The sequence below is a fragment of the Vigna unguiculata genome, chromosome 5, assembly GCF_004118075.2.
Source record: "Vigna unguiculata cultivar IT97K-499-35 chromosome 5, ASM411807v1, whole genome shotgun sequence".
NCBI lineage: Eukaryota > Viridiplantae > Streptophyta > Magnoliopsida > Fabales > Fabaceae > Vigna > Vigna unguiculata.
In genome coordinates this window covers 44,535,718-44,559,440 of record NC_040283.1, presented here as the reverse complement: position 1 = coordinate 44,559,440, position 23,723 = coordinate 44,535,718, and the positions used below count along the sequence as shown (strand labels likewise).

Sequence of the window (23,723 nt, the reverse complement as noted above, 5' to 3'; positions counted from 1 at the left end):
CAGTCGTTGCTTGTTGATATGACCAAAAGTCAAGTCAAACCTGCAAATATACTTCTCACTTTGAAAGAAAAAGATGATTGTAATGTTACAACTCTGAAGCAAGTGTATAATGCGAGATATAGGTACAAACGTTCAATAAGAGGTTCAAGAACTGAGTTACAACAGTTAATGGTTTATATGATTTCCTTGTATAAATTGTACTAGGGTTGAGTCTGCTCACTGGAGTCTGAAGAAAGTTCTTGGAAGTAGTATGGGAGACCTTTGTTCGTGTTGGGATGAAATTCACAACGTTATTATCTTGCAACACAACGAAATTAAGGCGTCTTTTGAAAGAAGTTTAAATCTGATCAGTGACTCTTACAAGGCATTGAGTTATAGAAGATTAGTGGGAAATATTTCTAGATGTGCCTTAGAACTCCTTGCTCCAGAGTTGGAAAGAGTAAAAAAGATTGGATTCGATAGTAGTCGTTGTGGCTGCATTCTCAGACAAACTTATGGTCTACCATGTGCGTGTGAATTAGCACGATATAATCCTGGGATTATTCCTCTCCAAGAAATTCATGTGATGTGGACTAGGTTGAGCTTCTCCAATGTCTCATCTTCACAATCTGAAGGGCAATTATCTATTCAGAGGGAGGTTGATCTACTGCTTAATCTTTTCAAAGAAGTTGATATTGCAGGAAAAGTGACCATAAAACATAAATTACTTGACATAGTTAGCCCTTCCATGACATCGATGTTACCACCACCGAGTAAAGTTAAGACGAAAGGTGCAGCTAAGAGTCATAGATCAAAGAAGTCAACCAAACGTGATCCCTCCTATTTTGAGCATGTGGATGCCTTCATTGAGTCCTCAAGACAAGACACATGTGTTGCAAAAACAGAAAACAAGGTCAAGAGCAAACGTGTAATTGAAGAGAAAGTAATACCCATGGTAGAACAGTTCAATCCTGTTTTTCATCCTTATATACTCGATGTTGTCGATGTTGTGGCGGACGGTCATTGTGGATATAGATGCATTGCTGCATTGTTGGGTATGGGTGAGGAGTCGTGGCCTCTAATCAGACATGATCTATACAAAGAACTTAGTCAATGGCGAGATGAATATGCAACGTTAGTTGGAGGCTATGATCGTCTGGAAGAACTGAGAAAGTCTTTACTAGTTCAATCACCATCAGAGGTATAACTTCTATACACCAGTGTTGAAATTTATGTATTACAAGTTTTTTATGATTTTCTTTTATTATATTCTAATTAATTATATACAGGCTAATCGAGACAAGTGGATGACTATACCAGACATGGGGTATGCGATTGCTAATCGATATAATGTAATCCTCGTGTGCTTGTCATCAGTTCAGAATTTGACTATATTCCCACTTCGTACATCCCCACCTATTTCGCAAAGTCAACATCGACTAATTTGTATCGGACATGTTTACAATTCTCATTTTGTGCAGATATATATATGTTTATATATATATATATATATAATTTTTATAAATAACTTTATTTCTCTATTGACTAATTGCGTATTTACAGGTTCGTCTACAAGAAGGCTGTCCATTACCGACAGTGGATATCATATCATCTAGCAATTGTTACCCAAAGGCAAAAGGGTGGGCATCATTTTATAGAGATAGGATGCAAGCATTCCTAGATTTACACATAGTGGATCGTAGTTATGTAGATCTCATGGAAGACTGATATTTGTTGATTGTATTTAAGTATTTCACTGTTGTAGTTTGTAATTATTTTACCAATATATAAAATTCTAACTCCTTTGGCCAAGGGACGGATATATTTTGGCCTCATTGCTAACATTAAATAACTTAATATAAAATACCATATATAGATGAAATATCTTAACATAAAATCCAATACAAATGTCAATTCTAACATCAAATACAAATAAATCGACTATCCAGACGTAGATGGTCGTCGACCTCGAACTCTACGTCCTCCTCTAGTCTCTTCCTCTTCAACTCCATCTTGAGCCATCTGCAATAACTCATGAGTGCGATCCAGGCAACTGTGCCCTCAGTAACATCTCTACAGTCTATCATCCGCTGAAGACCACCTACAATGCGTTTCACGAGACCCTGTGATAATAACAAGTTAATGTCAAATATTAATAGTTACTAATAATATGAACAACTAAATGTGTTACATACCAATAAACCACTGGAAGATGATGACGGTGACGTCCTCTGAACTGTTATGTCATCTGGCAAATTCCGACGAAGTCGGGGCACAAGCACAAGGCTAGGTCGGTCGGCCTCAGCTCCACGTAAAATGTATGGATGGGAGACTCTCCTAAACCACTGCAAATATCCATCCGAACAAGAAAAAGGAGCTGGTGCTTGGACCACTTGATGTACAACAAACTGCTCGTGCTTTTTCCACCGATCATCAATAGCCTCAAAGTCCATCATGGGAACCGAACTAGGCGGTCGTGGAATAGGCTGGATGAAGCCAAATTGTCGCAACACACGCTCCGGCAAATGACGTTGAACGACGGTCCCAACCCTCAGGAAGCCAGAAAACATGCCATGTGTTACCAGTTGTCGAGCAGCTCTGTGTGCTACATATGAGTTCCAAATCATCCCATCATATGTCAAGCCATCCAACTGGACTCTAACATCAGCTATAGCGGAAATGGCTCGTCCAGTGACATAACGTAGAGCACGGGGTTCAGTCTCCACATATGTATCCCGTACTTGCTTCCTTAATGTAGGGAAGTGCTCGTATATCCAAGTCTGTATCAAATAATATTTCATTTAACCATTGTCATATAAAACTAAAAACAAGTCAAATAAAGAATAAAATGTTATATAAATGGGTACCTACAGAAGAGGTAGATATCCAGCTAATTGCTTTGTATTTGCAAAGCTGGCATCTCCTAGTTGCTCATATAAGTGGACAAGAGCAGCAACTCCCCAACCATATGTACGACATGTGGAGAGATCTCTAAATAGCTCGAGATAATGTGTACGAACATAGGTGGCGCTTTTGTTAGCAAATATCGTGCACCCTACAAGGTGCAAAAGATATGCACGTGCAGCAAACTCCCATAGCTCGTTTTCACAACAGCTGTGATACAAGTCTCTCAACCAGCTCAGTCGGACCTGTGCACCCCGACTTTGATTCAGCTCCACACATGCCATGGCCCGGTCAACACCAAGAAGTGTCGTCGAAATCTGAACAGAATCTTCATATTCCAGATTTTCAGTGGAGCAAAAGTTTCCACTGATGGAAAGATGGAGAAGTGACCATACGTCATCCAAAGTGATGGTCATCTCTCCAATGGGTAAATGAAAAGTATTAGTCTCGGGATGCCATCTCTCCACGAAACCCAATACTAACCCAAGATCGATATATTCATATAAAATATCGCACAAAGGCGATAATCCAGAAGCTAACACAAAAGGTGCAACAGCAGGGTGAGGACGTCCTAATTTCTTAACTTTTTTAATATGGGAGACCACTTTCACAACTCGATCCTACCAGAAGAAACAAACAACAATAAAAATACTTAACAACAACAAAATTAAACCTATATAAAAACTTCTTACTGACCTGACCATCCCATATCATGCGTGCAACATGATCATGGTACTGCGTCAATAAAGATGTATCATACGGCCCACCAGGAAATCCTCCACCATCGTTATCAATGACCTGCTCGTCCTCCCGAGGAACGTCAGGAACCTCATTCTCAACAATGTCGTCCTCAACAACATTAGCCTCATGCTAACCCCTTCTACGAGCCGATGCTGTCGGTCTCTTTCGTGCAGCACCCTGTGTGGAACTCTCAGGTGCATCATTTGAACCATGTCTAGATATATTTCCTCGTGTCCTAACCATATCTATAATAAAATAAAATACAAATTAATAAATAAAAAATAATAAATACTCGCACTCATCTTTCCTTTTTTTTTCCTCATACAAACACAAGTGCACGTTCAATTTCATCAAACGAATTTAAATAAAAAACATTAAACGCATCCAAAAAAACAAACAGAAACGGATTTTGTAAAAAAAAAAAAAAAAAAAACCGAAACGGATCCCACATTCCGTTTTGAAAAAAAAAATTTAAACGTGAAACGGATTACACAATCCGTTTCAAAAAAAAAAAAAACGGATTCCAAAATCCGTTTTCTAAAAAAAAAGGGAAACGGATTCCACAATCCGTTTCCTAAAAAAAAAAAAAATTAGACGGGAAACGGATTCCACAATCCGTTTCCAAAAAAAAAAATAAAAAACACGGATTCCAGAATCCGTTTTGAAAAAAAAAAAAAAAGGGGAAACGGATTCTACAATCCGTTTCCTTAAAAAAAATAAAAACACCACAACCCTTCCTCTCAAACGCACACCACTCATCAACACAACCCACCTTTCCAGGTTTAACAAAAAGCTATATGTAAAAACCTACATATAAAATCAATAAAAATAAAAATATACACATGCATTAAAATAAAAATATACACTGTCTAATATTAAAAAACCAGTATTACTTACCTGCAAAAATTGAGAAGCCGCGAGAAAGGATCAAACGTGGTTGCCGACGGTGGGGAGAAGAATGGTGTGTGGAGGAGAAAAGGAGAAAAGGATGGCGTGGGGAGAATGGTTTGTGGGAGAAGAGGGAGAAGAGGGAGAAGAGGGAGAATGAGTGCGGTGCAGTGGGGGAGAAGGAGTGCGGTGCAGTGTGGGGGAGAAGGAGTGCAGTGTAGTGGGGGAGAAGAATGCTTTGTGGGGAGGCTAGGTCAAAGATTCCAAGGGTGGTGCAGTGCGTGCAACGTGCAAAGAGAGGGAATCTGCTTTTTATTGGGGTGCGGGTGGAGGGGTTTTGGGGGTGCAGTGTGCTGAGGAGTGTGAGGGGTGCAGGGATATTTAGGGGTGCAATTCGGTGAAATTGAGAAAAGACACAGTAAGTTTTTTTTTTTAACCAGGGGCAACGTTGGAAATAAAGTAGGTTTTGGGGGTACAGGAGAGATTATTGGAGGTGCAGGGAGAAGCCCCCTTTTTTCAGCAACCCAAAATTTTTTCAAAATTTTCTCAATTTTTTTTAAATGATCCTTCACTTTCACACTATGATAACAAAAATTCATCTTTCTCTCTTTCTTTATATTTATTATCCACAAACACTCGCCCCCTCTCACACCTTAGGTTGGTAATAGATTCCAAAATTCAGATTTTAAATAAAGTACGGTAATTTTGTTAACCAAATTTCATAATTCGGTTAAGAAAATTATCGGATTTAAAAATATATTTGAGAATTATATATATATATATATATATATATTCGCCGCCAACTGTAGCAGCACCATCCGCTAAAATTTGTCCCTTTTTGATGCATTTACCTCGGTGAACCTGGGGTTTGGAACCCTAGTGTTTAGTTGCCAAAATTGAGTTTGGAACGATTATCATATTCATTGATAATTGTGGAAAGGGGGCATTTTTGTTTCCCTTTTTGGAGAATATTTGATAAAGTGTGGATTTTTTTATAACAGTGTTGTTCAAGAGCGGAAGCAGAAGGTCAATTGTAGAAAATAATCACTCTAAAGCGGAATCTGCAAGATGGTGTTTCCAGTTTACGTGCGAAGTAGTGGGTTCATAAGTGCGAACCTGCATTTCTCTACATTACTTTGTTATCCCTCACCGTGGTGTGCGTAGTAGCCATTAGATGTTGAGAATTTAACATGTCTGCATCATGGTTGAAGTGGGTTGGAATAAGGTGTACCCATTTAAAGAAATGGTTATGTAACTCGTTATCCCACATGTAAGTGCAAAACAATGATTTGGGTTCTGCTAACCTATGCTAAATCATTTGAACAAAACCTTTTCCCTGGTTGACTATCTTTATAAGTATCCTTTTCAACAGTCCCCTTGGTGACATCAATAATTTATAAAATTTGTTAATTAAGTGACGTTAGAGGAAGTTATAACGAGAAATTTTGCAGATTGTGTCATACGTCTTGCATACGAAAAAATTGCAGTTTATGTGCAAAGCGGTGTTATCGTAAGTGCAAACTTGCATTTTTCTGCATTACATTGTTTTCCCTCACCCTCATTAAAGTAGTAGCCATTAAGTTTTTACAATTTAACATGTGTGGTTCATGGTTGAGGTGGAATTTAATAAGGTGAAGCCATTTCAAGAAAGGGTAGTGTCACTCGTGATCCCGAATTTAAGTGCAAACCAAGGTGTGCAGTTATGCTAAGGTGAGCCCATTTCAATAGATGGTTGTGCCACTTCTCATCTTGGATTTAAGTGCAAAAAGGGAAACCCAACATTGTAACAAAAAAAAAAAACACTTTATCAAATATTCTCCAAAAAAGGAGACAAAAATGCCTCATTTCCACAAACACCAACAAATACCACGAATTTATTGCAGTGGGTAAACCCAATACTTTTTTTGCTCCACCAACGGGGAAATGACGAATCTCGTCGGAAAATAACTTCGAAAATGGAGGAACAAAAAACTTGAAAAATGGAGGAAGAAGAAACTTAAGGAGATGGACGAAGAAGACACTTCGTAAATGGATGAAGAAAAAACTTGGGAGAAGGAAAAAGAACAAACATGGGAATGGAAAAAGAACAAACTGCTCTGCACTTCTCTCACGACTTCCACTCCTCTCTCTCGCTCTCAAGCATGATCAACGTGAAAATTGTGCAAAAAAAAAAAATTTAGATTCAAAAAACAGTATCACGTCAGGTAGTGAGAGAAGTTGTCAAATAATGGTTGTCAATATATCATTTTCTATAATAATAATAACAATATAAATTTAATCTCATATTAATTTATGATAACAAAGATAATAACTTTATTTTATAAATGTATAATTTTATAACTATTATTATTTTATGAATTTATTTTACTTATTATTATTGTTTATGAATTTATTTTAATTATCATTGTTTATTATCATTTTAGTCTTTATAGACTCTTTTTTTTTTACCTTTTATTACTTTAGATGGTAAAGATTAAAAAAAAGTTTTAAAAAATATACGCATATAGGTTAAAAATTTTGCACAAAAATTTTTCTAGGTAACATAAAATTTAATTTCTCCATAATATACTTTAATAATATAATGTTTTTATATACTAAAAAAAATATTAAAGACCGGAACTCTTTAAAAAAAATCTGGACTTTTAAAATAGATTAATGGCATAGATCCAAAATTAGAAACTGAGAGGCAGTATAAAATATATTCAAGCATAGACACATAACTCATCTAAACAACATTAGAACTTTTTTTCATACCAGTTGATTTATTTTACCGGACTTTTTATCGATTAAAAATAAAATAATTTTATAATATATAAGTGAATACAAATTTTATCTTATAAGTTGGTTCTTTCACATCTTTTGTTATCACCTTTTCTTCGTCGTTACACCTATGACGAGTTTTGCTTCTCTTAACCCTTTCATTTCTTCATATTAAAAAAAAAAAGCTCTATTTTTAACTGAAATTGAAGGAACAAAAACACATTTAACTCTTATTCTTCCGCAACAAGTTAGCTAAAAATAATGATTTGTCAATGTATTTATTATTAAAAAGGTTTAAATACCTTTTAAGTTTCAAATTTTGTAACTTTTGTCAAATCAGTCCTAATTTTATTTTTGTTCTCAAATATTTGATCATTTTTCCCCTAACACCATTTAAATTATTAACGGTAATGAACCGTTATTACCACATGTCACTTCGTGTTTTTTTTTTACTTTTGTAACTTTTTAAAAAAATTTAATTTTTTTTAAGTGTCCACTTGTCAATTAGCAACGTGCCACGTGTCATGGTCAATTATTTTGTATTCAATTTAGTTCCTATATTTGTTATTTTTTTTCAATTTAGTATTAATTTTGTTTAAAATTGAACAATTTTGTCTCTCTCAAAATTGGAACTAAATTTATTTTTTTATATTAAAGTTATAATGATGTTTTTGTTAAAATTCAAATTTTTATTAAATACTTTTTGTTTAAGATTACAATTAGTTTAAGGTTATAAAAATTAAATTTGGTCCTAATTGTTAGAGGGATAAAATTGCTTAATTTTAAACAATATTGAGACTAAATTAAAAAATAATAATGAATATAGGGACTAAATTCAATATAAAACATTAACTCTTACGCATGACACGCTACTGAGTTGACACGTGGACATTGAAAAAAATTTAAAAAAAATAAAAAAATAATAATTAAAAAACAGAAAATAATAAAAAAACTACAAAATAACACCTGACTGTCACTGTTTATTACTGTTAATAATTTAAACTGTGTTAGTAAAAATATACTAAATTGATCAAAACTGACAAAGATTGAGACCCATTTGAACACACAAAATTATGATTGATTTGACAAAAACGAAAATTGAGACAAAAATATATTTTAAGCTATTAAAAACAAGTACTTTTAATGTACTAACTTTAGCATAAAGGTAATTGTAAAATTATATGATTTACATTGTGGTAATTCTCTTACAATAGCTAATTTATGTATTATTAATATTTACTATTTATTTTAAAAAATCCGTTTGTTTTAATAGTAGCACGACCTACTTACATTCACTTGACATAGTTTTTTTAATGATAAAAATAAAAAATAATATGTCAAATGTTATTCGCTTAAGTCCGCTAATGTGTAAAAAAATATTTTTCCTTGATAGTATTTGAGCATATAGGAATCTCATGTTATTTAGTTTTAACTTGATTGAAGTGCTTATATATATATATATATATATATATATATATATATATATATATATATATATATATATATATATATATATAATAAAATGTAATAAAATATAAAGTTAAATGGCTTTACATTATTTTTTTTCTGGAAATAAAGTCATAAAATTATTGATTTGAGATTTTTTTTTCTTTTTAAATGTAGATTTAGACTGAATGCAGACTTAAACGAATATTTATTATATAATGGTACAATCTAAAGGTCATTTTTTAAAGTTAAAATATTTTCGGACTCTAGAATTTGAAAATGCACAAACGAAATTGTGTAATTTAGAAAAAATATTTTTTCCTTTAAAAAATATTTATCTGCATTATATAATTGGGACGCCGAATGACTTCTAAATTGAATTATGTAATTTAGAAACTATTTTATTTATTTATTTATTTCAAATTTTGAAAGTTATTTTTTATTTTTAGGTTACACAAGCAAAAAGGACAAGAAGTTAAGTTTCTTTATGTTTACTTCAGTTCGGAAGAAATTCATGGAGGTGAAGGATTAAGCTGCCACTGATATACTGAACCCATTCTTTATGTCATCACTATTGCATCTCCATTTTTCACTTTTCACTGTAAAGGAAGAGGAAGAAGAAAAAAGATAATCATTACATTAAAAATAAAAAAGCTTGTTCCATAATGCATTACATATGTTTCATAAAGTTTGTTATAAAAACATATGTTTCATAAAATTTGTTATAAAATGCTCATTCCGAAAAACTCCTTCCAAAAGTTATTTTGTATATTTTAAAAAGTTTGTTCCAAAAATAATGTTCTACAAAGTTTGTTCCACAGTGCGTTTCATCCGTTCTCGAAAGCTTGTTGTAAAAATCTTATTTCAAATATTCAGTTTCAGAAATTCTATGGAAGAAATCATGTTCTGGAAGATTAATAAAACGGTAAGTTGAAATTCACTTTTCAAAGGGTAAAATAGCCATTGGAAAAATTATGAGGTGGGTGCAGTTAAACATTATGGAGGTGGAGGGAGAAAAACCCCATAACAAAAGCTCAAAGAACCTCATTTTGGATCCTAGGTTCATGAAACATTGAGAATGTCTTAATCTATACCTACGCGTACTTGCTTGATTACCTCTTTAAATTATATAAAAGACGATAATGTTATTAGGTGCAATTAGTGGTGGGAACGTGCTCTTCCATCGAGCTGACCTGTCAAAAAAACACGGGACTCAAATATTAAGTATGTTCGCCTACAAAATTTTGACTCGCATAACTCACATCTCGCGTGTACTGCTCCAACTTATATATTAAAAAAATAATTTATACTTCTATGTATTAGTTACTTTTTTTTTGAATTTTCAGATATTCTAAATTCTTATATAAATGAAAAAAATAAATATTATATATTTTTGAATATCTTAAAATTTAAAAAATTCATCCGGATATCAAAGCACAAATATGTATGTAAATATAGATATAACAAAAATATTCGATTATTAATTTATTATTTAATTTTTTGAAGTCTATGCTTAAATTCGTAAACTTGTTAAACTTTTTCGATTTGTTAAATATTAAAAGTTTTATATAAAAAAAAACGGCCGACACATAAGCCAGAATTTATGTGGAGTGGGCAGATTTTTGAACCCGAATTTTCAATGAGGGACGAGCGGACCAATCCATATATTTGTGAATTTTAATATACATTTTTCAATTCCAGCATACATAATTAAAAAAAAAATAGTCTTGAGAGTACAAATATTGAGAATTTCCATGAAATGGAGAAGAAACAAACATTGAGACAGATCATCAAATCAATGCTTCCTGATACCACCAAGTCACAAAGAAAATATAATTTCATGGATTTTCTAGATAGAGAAATGGTGGATCATATAAAAGGGCTTAACTAAATAAATTGACTACAAAGCAGAAGTAGTAGACCATGTTCACCAAACAAGTAGAAAGGTTGTGGTCAGACAAAATTGTATAACATAAACATTGCAGTAACATAAGATTACATTGCACTACAACATTAGAAACTGGTCTAAACCAAACAGTTACTATTTTTGAGGTTTCCTCCACAAGATCCCAATCTTCTTCAGCATGTTGCCATTTTTCTTGGTCTGAAAATCATCATCAAGTTCTTCACAGAAAGGTGAGTACTTATTCATCATAGAGTTATAGTTGTTGTCTAAAGACATTGATCTCTCAGTCAGCTTCCCATTGTTCCCTGCTGAGAGCATAGCAGCAGCTGCTTCTGCAGCTTTCCTCCATTGATCAGACTGTACCTTCAATCTTCTCAGTTCAGCTTCTACTATTGAATTTGCTGCCTGAGAAGCTTCTAGCTGCTCAGCTACCCTCTCCGCTTTTCGGTTGCTCCTTTCTGCATCTTCCATCACAATACCAAGTTTCATAACAGCTTCACGTTCTGCAGCCTTAGCAGCTTCAAGTTCTGCAGCAACTTCAGCATGTCCAAACCTCTTACTGATCTCAAACTTCAGCATTTCATTCTCTTCTGATATGCTTTGCAATGTTGTTTCCTTGTCCATTAGATCACCCTTTAACTCAGCCACACATTCATCTAGTTTTCGAAGCTCCTTTTTCAGTTCAAGTTCTCTTTGGGATGAATTTCTCTTTTGAAGATGCAAATTCAGCTTCTCATTCTCCTCCACAATGCCCTGCAACTCAGTTTCCTTATCCAACAGGTTAGCCTTCAAATGTTCAATATCAGCATTCTTTCTTTTCAGTTCTACCTCTAGCTCGGATTCCCTCTGGCTTGATTCTGATTTTATCTGCTCAATCAATTCATAGGCTTTTCTGAGCTTCAATGAACACTGAATATGTTCTTCCAGGTGCTTAGTCTCATCATCAGTCTCTATGGCAGACCTCAGAGAATAAATTTCTGCATCAGTGTGATTAGGAACCTCACCCTTTTGTGATATCTCAGGTTTCAGCTCCATGTTCCCATCATCTGCAACATTTAAAGAATGGTTGCATTTGTTACTAATGGGGCCAAAATCAAGTTTACTGACTAGTGTCTCTAGTGATTCCACCCGTGTTCTAGATTGGTCTAATTCCGAAGCAGCAGAGTTGTAGCCATGCACAGCTTTTGCAGCATCAGCTCTCAGGAACTCAACAGTTCTTTTTGCAGCTTCAAGTTGTCGCAGAGTCTCATTGACCAAAGCTTGTGCCTGACCTGACTCTTTAGAATCCCTGAGTTGGTTTTTCATGTTCTCCACAAGGGAAAGTGATTCTGCCAAGTTATCCTTCAAGTTCAGTAACTCCACGTCCGATGATTCTGCAATTTGCGTGTGTGCATTCTCACAATTAGCTACCAATTCAAGTTGAACCTTCAGCTGCTGAATTTCATCGATAGCAGAGGTCAGTGAAGAAGTGTTGTCTGAGAGCTTTTGTTGTGCAGCTTTGAGTTCGGATTGCCACGCCTTATCATGATCTTCTATAGTTTTCTGGAGCTCAAGAACACGAGATTGTTCAGTAGCAGAGAACTTCTGAAGTTGCTGTTGAGAATCTTCAAGTTTCACAGATACGGCAAATAGTTGTTTCATGGACTCTTCAGCATCTTGCTGAGCTTGCTTCTTGGATGAATCAGACAAACTGAGCTGGTTCCTCACAACCTTCAAATCCTCTTTCAGTTGAGAAATCTGAGATTCTAATTCAGATATTCTGCTAGGACGCTTCCTCTAAAACATCAGAAGACTATAGTTATAAGGAATTGTATAAAACAACAAGGATTAGAAAAACCTACGCCAACAAAATAAGAAAACAAAAGAGGCCCAGAAGCAACCTAATCTTTCACAAAGCTTGAATATACAATGCCACCAAATATAGTATATAGAACCAATGATAAGTTATTACATGGCAGTGAAGTAGCTTATTCTACCAACTCAATTTATTTGAATGCAGCAGATGCTCGGGAACAGAATCCTTCAAAAAGGAGACTTTAATATCTATCTAACAGATAACGTGCATTTGTACAGGAATTAAGTGCCCACGCCATTAGAAGCCACATTATCACGTTCTCATTAGCTATATCAGTACATTGTCCAAGAATATCAATAAAAGTGAGTAGAATTAAACCCTTCAACTAATTAGACAACAGTTAACACCACCTTTTCCAAAGCCTTGAAAAATATAAACATAATCATAACAGCATCCTACAATTTCGGCAAAAAACAAAAGCGCTTTAAGTAAGCATAAAGCTTAATTTTTAATCAAAGATAAAGAAAGAAACTAAAAACAGATTTTCCGTGCCTGTTACCTTCTCACAAAAACACTTTCTAATAAAAATATTATTTTTTTAAATGGATTCTAAACCTAACTAAATTCTACACCTACCTCTGGAGCTGGACTTCTGGGTGATCTGCGGTCGGTGACTTTAGGACTTCTATTATCCTTTGAAGTTTTGTGAGCTTGGTTTGATGAAGATGCAGTGTCTAGTGTAGCAGGCCTGAGTTGGCGTCCACCACCACGAGGAGACACTTTCTGAGGCACTTCAGAGTAGCTACTTCTGAAATCATAAAATCTAAGCGATATGAATTATGATGGTCATGTTAACGAGAAAAGTTGCATTGGTATGTGGAAAGACGCATCTATGAACTCTAGCAATAAAAACCAGCAATAAACACTTTGCCATATAAAGCAAAACCAATTTCTTTAAATCACAGGGAAATCTGAACTTGGTAGTTGCTAACATGTTACAGAGTTCCTTTATGTGGTTTGAACATAGAGTACACTGGATGCTCCTAAACCCAAACTGTTACACAGATTTAAACAGACAAGTGCTGAGTTAATTACATTTACTTTTGCTGTAAAGAGTAATTGAGTAATAAATACGTGAGTAATACTGCTTAAAGTTACAATCAAGTCTTGTCAGATGTAACGTAAGTGTCATTAACCATATAATTAATTAATTCAACTTCAAAATTAAAACTTTTTGCAAAGCATTAAAACCCATATTATGATTATTGATTTATATGGTAATAAATATTCAAATTTGAACCTTATAACTCGTGCCGAAAATGTTATTCTTATATATCTATCGTCAAACATTTACCATCGTACAACCAATGATAATTAACGACTGGACTGTCTTATGCTTTTTCCTCTATAAAAAAAATACTATAAAGTTGTTACACAAGGTGACATTATAGCCATTTGAAATAGACAGTGATGCAGCGAAATCAATTCCAGTTAGAAAAACTAAAACTTTTGCTCACAATATTAATGATTATAATTATAATTGTAACTGGGAATAAAAGCCCCGGGTCCAATCTTCAATTCCGCAGTTAACGCCGCCCATTTAAAACGCACTTGAACAACAAATCATTAGTCTTATGAAAAAAATGACAGAAGTAAACTCTCAGCGACAAAAACCCAACAAATATATTTAACCTTAGAAACATGCGCTTATTAAGGAATAAAATTAACCAAAAAAGAAAGACAAGCATCAAACTTTAAGATTCTTACTACCCTGATTGCAGAATGTTTCAACACCATATAGCTAATAGCTCGATATGAAAATGACACGAACTATGTGAGGAAATTTGTAAAAGTGGGGAGAGTTAAAAGTTGAAACTGTAAATAGTTGAAAAACATTTGCTTGAGTTGGTGCTAAGTTAGTAACCATGTGAGAACTTTTAACTATACCCGTCAATTGGAACAGAGTTATTATATACAGTTTATGCATTAAAGCTTTAGATCCATGAGCACATTATGTTCCAGATATAGTAGTTAACATTTGAATTTGAAAGTATGAGAATTGAGAAATGAGAACATAATTTAAGGTGAAAAATCCCATTGATTTAGCCTTATCATGGCATTTAAACATCACAATATAATTTTGAACTAAGAATAGAAAATTGAAGCTATTACCTTGTCTTTGGGGTCTGCTGCATGGTTTAACTGCCTTGTGTTCCAGGAAAGTAAAAGGGGTTAATAATTAGGACCTTGCTACTTGAATGCTCCCTGACCCACAAGGACTATAACAGTTCAGAAAAATATCATTAACTGAGGGAATCCAATGTGAAGGTCAATGAAGTTGGGGGAAAATAAATAGGTTCATGCAGGATGAATGCATTCCTAATCATCATCACATATCAAATCATAAATGCACAACAATTGCATCCACCAAATTTCACTTTATTTCATTTCCAAAAGTTACTCCTTTATTACTCCCTTTTAGACGTACCTGAAGAAAGTATATCTAAAATTGAAGACATCACTTAAAGAAAATACTATCAGGGCAGAGATTCTGGGCAGCATTGTAAGAAGATGAAATGAAAATTACAAGAGTTTTGGTACTTGAAATTTTTGTATGGATGAATTTAGTCCTTGAGAAACTGCTACTGGTATATATTTGGGTGAAATGTGTAGAATTCAGTTTGCATTGTTGGATAAACATGTTATGCATCAATTTAGTTACAAGAAAATAACACACAAAACAAGTGTTACCTGTGTAATTTGACATCGTAATCACGCTCTAAAAGACAAAAGTGTCTTTTTATTAGCTGATGAAATGAATGACTAGAACTTTGTGTCAAAAAATCCCAGAAAATATTTAAGAGGCACGTTCTACTGACAGGACACCCCATTACAGACACGTCCAAATCTTCATCTTGTAAATGACTAAGATACCCATTTTACCCATTTATGTGAGTGAAATCACATTCATGTGCTGTGGACTTTTTTGTAATTGCAATGAAAAAAAAAATATTCTTAACCTCCATTTAGCCGTGAAAGAAGGGCATTCAGAGTGGCCATTCAATGACTTACACATTGACATTTTCCCATAATATTTTCAATGAGGAAGGAAAGGAAATAGACATGAACATTATCGTAAATAGAAAAAATAGACATGATGGTAATATAGATAGGGATTCTTATAACAATTTGTTATGTGTGCTTGGTGGACAACGAGCATTGAACAGGGAAACACCAAAGTAGAAAAATAGGGGGAGATTCATCTTTTGAAATTAAAAAAAGAAAGTGTAAGAAGTTCTCTTTATTAAGCATATTGAAAAAGAAGAAACAAGCACGGAATTAACTAACAAAGAAAGAACATCATGGAATCCAATCCAACTCTTTTAACACTACAATCTCACATTCCGAAATGAAAAGGAACAAGATTTTACTATCTAATTCTACTGTTCAAAACACATGTTTCCCTCATTAATAATGTACTCAAATTCGAAAAGTATGTGCTAAATCATAAAGCAGCGAAACCTCGCAACTCCTACACTTTAAAACAGAGAACCGCGTTAATGCCACTTTTAATGTTAGCATAACTTTCCAATTAAATAAATTATGTAGCAGTTTAAAGTAAAAAAAGCGGTCAAAAAAGAAACGCAGAAACATCATTAATAAACTTTTAATTTTTTCCGGAAATTAAAGATAAACATTTCACATTCCTAACAAGAACAAGGAGAAGGAGATGAAGAACTTGAAACCTCTAAGTTATAAGGAACGTAACGAATCACAGTGATGAAGGAGGAGATCTTGTTTTCCAGAGTGTGTTAAAATGGCCATTAACCTGGACAAGAAGCAATTAGCAAGATAATGATTATGCAGTTATATTAATATAATTATAATAATAAAGACTCTCACAACTTTCATGCGTTTTCCTGCATAAAAAGGACAATGCAGAAGAAGAAACGACATAACAAGGTGGGTGCTGATTCATACCCCGAGCGAAAACCTTTTGAACATATTAACTAAACGATGAATTTCTGTTGAGTGAGCGAATGTTTGATGTGTGAGTGTTGGAATCTGGCACTGGTTTTTTTGTGTTTGTTGTTGGCAACAAGAAGGAGCAGTGTTGAGGTGAAGAAGAAAAACGTGAATGGGTGCGAGAGGGGGAAAGAACAGTCCTTAGACTATAACAGAACATAACACATATATATTTGTCCTTTCACAACGTTAATTGTTTTCAAGTAGCACCTTGCGTCCGTCACTACCATTTTGTCCACAGAATATTTTATTTTATTATGTTTATTTAATAAGTGTAAACACAGGCACTATCGTGTATGTCTATGTATTTTTTAATTATGCATTATATTATATTAGTAATCGATGATATTATAATGTTATTAAGTTAATAAATAAAATAAAATTATATTTATAAAGATGTACAAAGAAAATATAATAAAATAACGGTTGATGTAGGAAAAAAAAAGAATAAGGAAGTAAATAGTTTTATAAAAACATGTAAAAGTAACCATTAATTTTTAAAAATTTAACAAATAATTACATTATAAAAGGTAAAGTTGGAACTATGAAATGTGGACACAAAAGAGGAAAGAGAGAATCCTCTTTATATATAGTTATAAATATATTAAGAAATTCAATCTCTATCTATTTATAAGTATATTATTGTGGGAAAATATTTGTAATTAATTTGGTAACAAATATAATATTGTTTACTAAGATATGTTGGTATTTGGTTATTATTGTTTTGACAAACCTGTACATTTATATACCACCGATACTTCATTTTGGATCATGTATCTGTGTACGACACATCTATGTATCCGATACTTTAATATATTATTTTATCAATACTTTAAATGAAGTATATAATTTATAAAGTCGTAGTACGCTACAAGAAAATTTTAAGTGACAACAAATAATTACTCACTATATATATATATATATATATATATATATATATAATGATCAATTTAGATATCAATTTAAAAAATAAAAATTATTAACAACTAAAATAGTTTCAAAAAATTATAATTGGTTTCTAAATTGATAATTAAAATAATTTATATTATGAATTAGTTTCTAAATTTGTCACTAACATTAGCTAGCAAGGTTTTGACTACCAAAATAATTTATTTCTGAATTGATCATTAACTTAGTCACCAAGGTCTTAGCTACCAAGTCTCTAAGTATAAGATTGGTATCTAACATATTTTTTATTACTAAAATTTGTCATTTTCTTGTAGTCGTATTTTTGTGATGACAATAATTTATAATTTTTATGTTGACAACTTTAGTACATATAATTTTAATTTGGATTCACACAATAACAATTATATATTTATTATATTTTTAAAAATTATTATACATTTTTCAATATTCATATATCATGTATCAATTACGTATCATATCTTATTATTTTTAAAAATAAATATATCGACATATTGGATACGTGTCATAACCGATAAATGTACCGTATCTATGTATATAGTTGTATAAAAATAAGATTGTATTATAATGTAATATAATTTTATTTTTATAAACTTTTGAAGAATTAAATTAAGGTATTTTCGGTGTCGTCATCTCGCTCGAGAGGAAGAAAAAGAAAGAAAATGTTGAAGAAAAAGAAGAAAAACTTGTTTCGAAAATTTGTTTACATTACATGGAATTGAATCCTCGTTTAAATAATGTATTTATCAATTATAATTTCTAATTTTTGAATAATGAAATTGTGTCATAATATATTTTATTTTTTGCTTTTGAATTAAAAAATAAAAGACTAGATAATTTTAATTCACTTGATAGCTTTGTTTGTAGCATTTAAATTAAAATAAATAGTTATTTACATCATCACATTCTAACACGTTTATATTATATTTATGAGTTTTTTCAATATTTCGTGTTTCAATTTTAGTGATAACACTTTTTCCAGCTGTTAATTGTGTCAGAATGTAGTCTTATATGGGTTTAAAAATTCTCCAGAATTTTTATTCTTCAATTGTAGGACTGTTTGAATTTGATTTTAAAATGGTCGATTTAAATTTTTTTTTCTATACAAAGTATAATAGTTCTTGGTTAGGCTTATTTTTAATTTTTTTTTTCTTAAATATGTATTTGGTCTCTTAAATTTTAGTAAAAATTTAAATTAGTCTCTTTTCAAAATTTTGATCTAATATAATTCTAAAATTTTAGAAATATGTAAATTATTTATTTAATTCAATTTTATTAAATTTATATCACGTTAGTATTTGAGTTAACATCGAAGTGAAGTTGTGTCAAATGATGCAAACAATCAAAGTAAAATCATGAAATATGTTTAAAATATCAAATAAACTTAACAAACTTTGATTAAAATAACTAATTTACGCATTTTTAACGATGAATGATTAAATTGGTCCAAAATTTCAAAGAAAAACTAATTCTAAATTTCACTAAAAATTAAAATCAAAACATATTTAAATTTTTCTTAATAAGCGTACTTTTAGACTTTTTCTCTTCAACGACATTATCTATGGAAAAATTTATTAATTTCTTATTTCTTATGTCTTCTTATTTACCATTTTTCATATCTTTGATTTAAATTCTAATTTAAAATCAATATTAAAAGACCGTATCATTGATTTAAATGATTTTATACGTTATAGTATATAGTATAAAATATTTATCAATGATAAATAATATTAATAAATAGCTATTGTTTCCTGCACCCTCGTTATTATTAACTGCACTCTCACCGTAAAAAAACTTAAACATCATTCACTTATCTCTTCTTATCCCTCGTAATTACTAACTGCACTCTCACAATAAAAAAACTTGAACATCTTTCACTTATCTCTTCTTATTTATCAGTTCTCATATTTTAACTTAAATTTACATTTTAAATCTATACTTTAAAAAAACGTACCATTGATTTAAATGATTTTATACCTTATAATAGAAAATATTTACAAAAGAGAAAATAAGATTAATAAATGACTATTGTTCCTGCACCCTCATAGTTACTAACTGCACCTCCATAATAAAATAAAAAAACCTTAAACATCTTTCACTTATCTCTTTTTATTTATCATTTATCATATATTTAATTTAAATTTAAATTTAAAATCAATATCTTAAAAAATCCGTATCATTGATGTAAATGATTTTATACGTTGTAGTAGAAAATATTTACCAAAACTAGAATAATATTAATAAATGACTATTGTTTCCTGCACCGTCATAATTACTAACTGCACTCCCACGATAAAAAAAAAAAAAAACTTAAACATCTTTCACTATCACATTTCTACTGTTATTCTCGCTACCATCGCAATTGCACCCCTACTACAGAGAAAGAATATAATAGAGGGAATACTCTGCAGAAGAAGAGAGGGAGTACACTATATAGAGGAAGAACAAGATAGAAAATGTGGAAAAAAATTGGTTTTGAAGAGCTTTTTTCGAAACATATTTCACATTTTTGTCTCTTAACTTTCAGTGAATTTTGAAATTAGTCAATCTTGAAACTTTGAACCAATTTAGTCATTCATTTTTTTAAATACGTGGATTTAGTCATTTTAATCAAAATTTGTCAAGTTTATTTGACATTTAAAACGCGTTTCATAATAGTATTTGACTTAACATTAAAATAAAAATATGTTAAACAATATAAACAACTCAAATACAATTCTGAAATGCGTACGAAACATCAAATAAACGTAACAAAATTTGATTAAAATGACTAAATCCACGTATTTCGAAAGATGAAGGACTAAATTGGTTCAAAGTTTCAAAATTAATTAATTCCAAAATTTACTGAAAATTAAGAAACCAAAAACATATTTAACCTTTTAAAATTATAAGTATTTCGGAAAACTCATTCCAGACAATATTATATGCGTTCTAAAAGTTTGTTTCGGAAATCTTATTTCAAAAGACTTATTTCAAATATTCAGCCAAATTTTGTATAGGGTTACACCAACTCAATCAAATACTACTAAATTTGGGCTAGTTTGTCTCAAGCTTTAGCCTAACCTAACCAAAAATATAAACAGAAAAATTGGATTGGATATTTTGGATTATCCATTTTGAAAATCTAGATTTAGAGTATGGATATACAATCCATAAGATATATAAAATGTAGATCAGATTGATATCCAAATTCAATAAAATGGATTGGATTTTTAATAAAATGAATATTAAATGGATTGAATCATAGCAAAAATGGATTGGATCCTGAAAATTAGATTTTTTGCCCATCCTTAGTTTAACTTTTCAGATCATCCTATTTTCCTTCCGCTCATTTAAGAGTTCAATAAATATAAATTATTATTGTTATCCTCATAATTTTTTTAATTTTTATGTGTTAAATAAACATTAATTATTACTTTTACCCTCATATTTTTATTCTTTCAATTTTATATGTATTTAATATCTTTTTATTAATACATTTTTTTACAAGAGTATAATTTAAATTTGTTAATACAAATTTATGGATACATCAACCATTCTTTTATTAAACTTCTAAAATTTTCAATTAAATTGTAAACTTTAAATTTTATGAATATAAATTTCAAGGTTTAGTGTTACGAACGTCTCACGTCTCACGTCGCACGTCGCACGTCGCGCGTCTCACGTCTCACGTCTCACGTCTCACGTCTCACGTCGCACGTCTCACGTCTCTCGTCTCACGTCGCACGTCTCTCATGTCTCACATCTCTCACGTCCCACATCCCACGTCTCACGTCCTACGTTCCACGTCCTACGTTCCACGTCTCACGTCGCACGTCCCATGTATCACGCCCACGTCTCATGTTCCATGTCGCACGTAGCATATCTCACGTCCCACGTCGCACGTAGCACATCTCATGTCCCACGTCGCACGTCTCATATTATTGCACTGAAATACTTGATTGTGCTTTAGTTTACTGGTTGTAGTATAGCTAAGGTTCTTCTTTGCATCCTTCTTCAGATAATAGTTTCTTATTGATCGAAGGAAGAGAAATGACATTATTTTAACGGAAATAGGAAAGCTAACCTTATGCAACAACAGTACTTTGAAGCTTTTGCAGATGTCTGCTATCATTACATGGATGATTTTAGAAAAGTGTTTAGATGTTGGCAGACAATATTTTTTTATTGGTTTTCTATTCTGACATTCAATATGCAAAGAGATGTGTCACAAAATTCTAATCAAGGGTGGGCAAAAAATCCATTTTTTATAATCCAATCTATTTTTTCTATGATCTAATCCATTTAATATCTATTTTATGAAAAATTTAATCAATTTAAAATGCATTTTATTGGATATGAATATCAATCTGATATATATTTTATATATTTTATGATTGGATATCCATTCTCTAAATCTAGATTTTCAAAATGGATAATCCAAAATATCCAATCCAAAATTTCAGTTTATATTTTTGGTTAGGTTAGGCTAAAAGTTGAGACCGACTAGTCCAAATTTATTCGTATTTGATTGAGTTGGCGTGACCCTATACAAAATTTGGCCGAATTTTGTCAAGTCGTTCTCGGTCGAAATTTGGCCCAGTTGGTCTTAGACAAAATTTGGAAGTATTAGGTTGAGTTCACCCTGACCCAAATTTGACTGCATTGACCTGAGTCGACCTAGACAAAATTTGATCGTATTCGGCTGAGACAACCGCGACCAAAATTTGGCTATATTCAGCCTAGTTGGCTCCAGTCAAAATTTGGTTGAATTCAATCAAGTTGACCCCGATTGAGATTTGGCCGAGTTGGCCCTGACCCAAATTTGGTCGTATTTGGCTGAGACAGCCTAGGGTGAAATTTGGTCGTATTCAAATGAGTCGGTCACGATCAAAATTTGGTCGTATTGAGTCGGCCACGACCAAAATTCGTCCGAATTCAGTCGAGTCGGCTCCAGTCAAAATTCGGTCGTGTTGGCCTCGACACAAATTTGACCGAGTTGGTTATAGCCTGAATTTGGTCGTATTCGGTAGTCAATCGCGACCGAAATTTGGTCATATTTAGGCGAGTTGGTCCTAACCTAAATTTGGCCAAATTCAGTCGAGTTGGTCATGACCAAAATTTGGTCAAGTCAGCACTTGCCCAAATTTAGCCGTATTCGGTCGACTAAGTCCTGAACAAAATTTGACTATATTCAACTTAGTCGGCTATGATCGAAAATTGGTCATATTCAATCAAGTCGGTCCCGGTCGACGAATTTAGTAGAGTCAACCCTGACCGAAATTTGACTGATCAGGCCCTAACCAAATGTGGCCATATTTGGCCAAGTCGGCTTTAACCAAAATTTGATCGTATTAGGCAAAATCGGCCCCAGCCGAAATTCAGTCGAATTCAGTCAAGTCGATCTCGATTGAAATTTTGTCGAGTCGACCTTAGCCCAAATTTGATCACGTCGTCCTCGACCAAAATTCATTCGAAAGTCATCCAAATTCATCCCATGCTGAAATTTGACCTCGTTGACCTCCATTTATTAGAATATCACTCCATTTTTCCTACAACAGTTATATAAAAAATTATTTAATTTGAGGAATACAACAAGATAATTATAGAATATTATCAAATACATTTAATCTTCAAAGTACGAATAATGATGAATTATAATGTAACTATTTGATATTATGGAATTTATAATAATAATGTTAAATACGTCAAAATAAAATATCCAAACTCTCGTCTTTAATTTAAACCTGGTAAATGTTTGTAAATAATTAAAAAAGAAGAAGAAAACAATGTTGCCATTGAAAGTAGAAGTTTTGAGTTTATTCAAACACACATCGTTAACACTATAATAACGAGTCAAGTTTCATTAGATAACTTATATATTAATCACGCGGTTCCTTATATTTAAGAAGTCAAATGAAATTCTGTCGATAATTAGTTGTTACCGCGTTTTTGTCAACTGACCTCATAAAAACATGTTTTTTTTATTTAATTTTAATGGGTAGTTCAGATACGTGGTACCAATAGTTTGTTTATAAACTGTGCATAACTTGATGTGTATATTTCATAGTCATTTTCTAAAATTAAATAATTATAATCTATATTGATTTATATAGGTGATGAACAAGAATTCATATGTTAATACATTTCAGTAACAATTTGACGTTTTAATTATACTAACATTTGAAATTTTATCAATCATTATTATTACATAAAAATTTATTAAAAACAAAAATAGATCACATCAAATCTATCAAATCTATGATAAAATTATATTTTATGAAAAAGTTGGAGATGTTAATTATTTTATTATTTTTTAGACAAATGATGACGTCAAAAACTAATTCAAATAAGTTTATTATTATGTTAGTA

The 23,723-nt window shown here is 32.0% G+C and overlaps 2 protein-coding genes across 5 annotated transcripts; both read right to left on the bottom strand.

Moving 5' to 3' along the window:
• Positions 1-2,846: 2,846 nt before the first annotated feature.
• LOC114184766 (protein MAIN-LIKE 1-like) lies at positions 2,847-3,836 on the bottom strand. The gene is made up of 3 exons (XM_028072077.1): positions 3,759-3,836; positions 3,580-3,681; positions 2,847-3,503 (listed from the first exon to the last, which is right to left on the bottom strand). The coding sequence occupies exons 1-3, from the start codon at positions 3,834-3,836 to the stop codon at positions 2,847-2,849; spliced, it is 837 nt and encodes a 278-aa protein (XP_027927878.1).
• A 6,612-nt stretch (positions 3,837-10,448) lies between these two features.
• On the bottom strand, positions 10,449-16,605 carry LOC114186046 (interactor of constitutive active ROPs 3-like). Of its 4 annotated transcripts, none has more exons than XM_028074044.1 (5): positions 16,401-16,605; positions 16,166-16,248; positions 14,592-14,698; positions 13,056-13,242; positions 10,449-12,400 (listed from the first exon to the last, which is right to left on the bottom strand). In XM_028074044.1, the coding sequence occupies exons 3-5, from the start codon at positions 14,612-14,614 to the stop codon at positions 10,760-10,762; spliced, it is 1,851 nt and encodes a 616-aa protein (XP_027929845.1). In that variant the 5' UTR covers positions 14,615-14,698; positions 16,166-16,248; positions 16,401-16,605; the 3' UTR covers positions 10,449-10,759. The 4 variants fall into 4 exon arrangements, with proteins under 4 accessions (XP_027929845.1, XP_027929847.1, XP_027929846.1 ...); XM_028074046.1 differs by having other exon boundaries at positions 13,056-13,227; XM_028074045.1 differs by having other exon boundaries at positions 14,592-14,684.
• Positions 16,606-23,723: the final 7,118 nt, after the last annotated feature.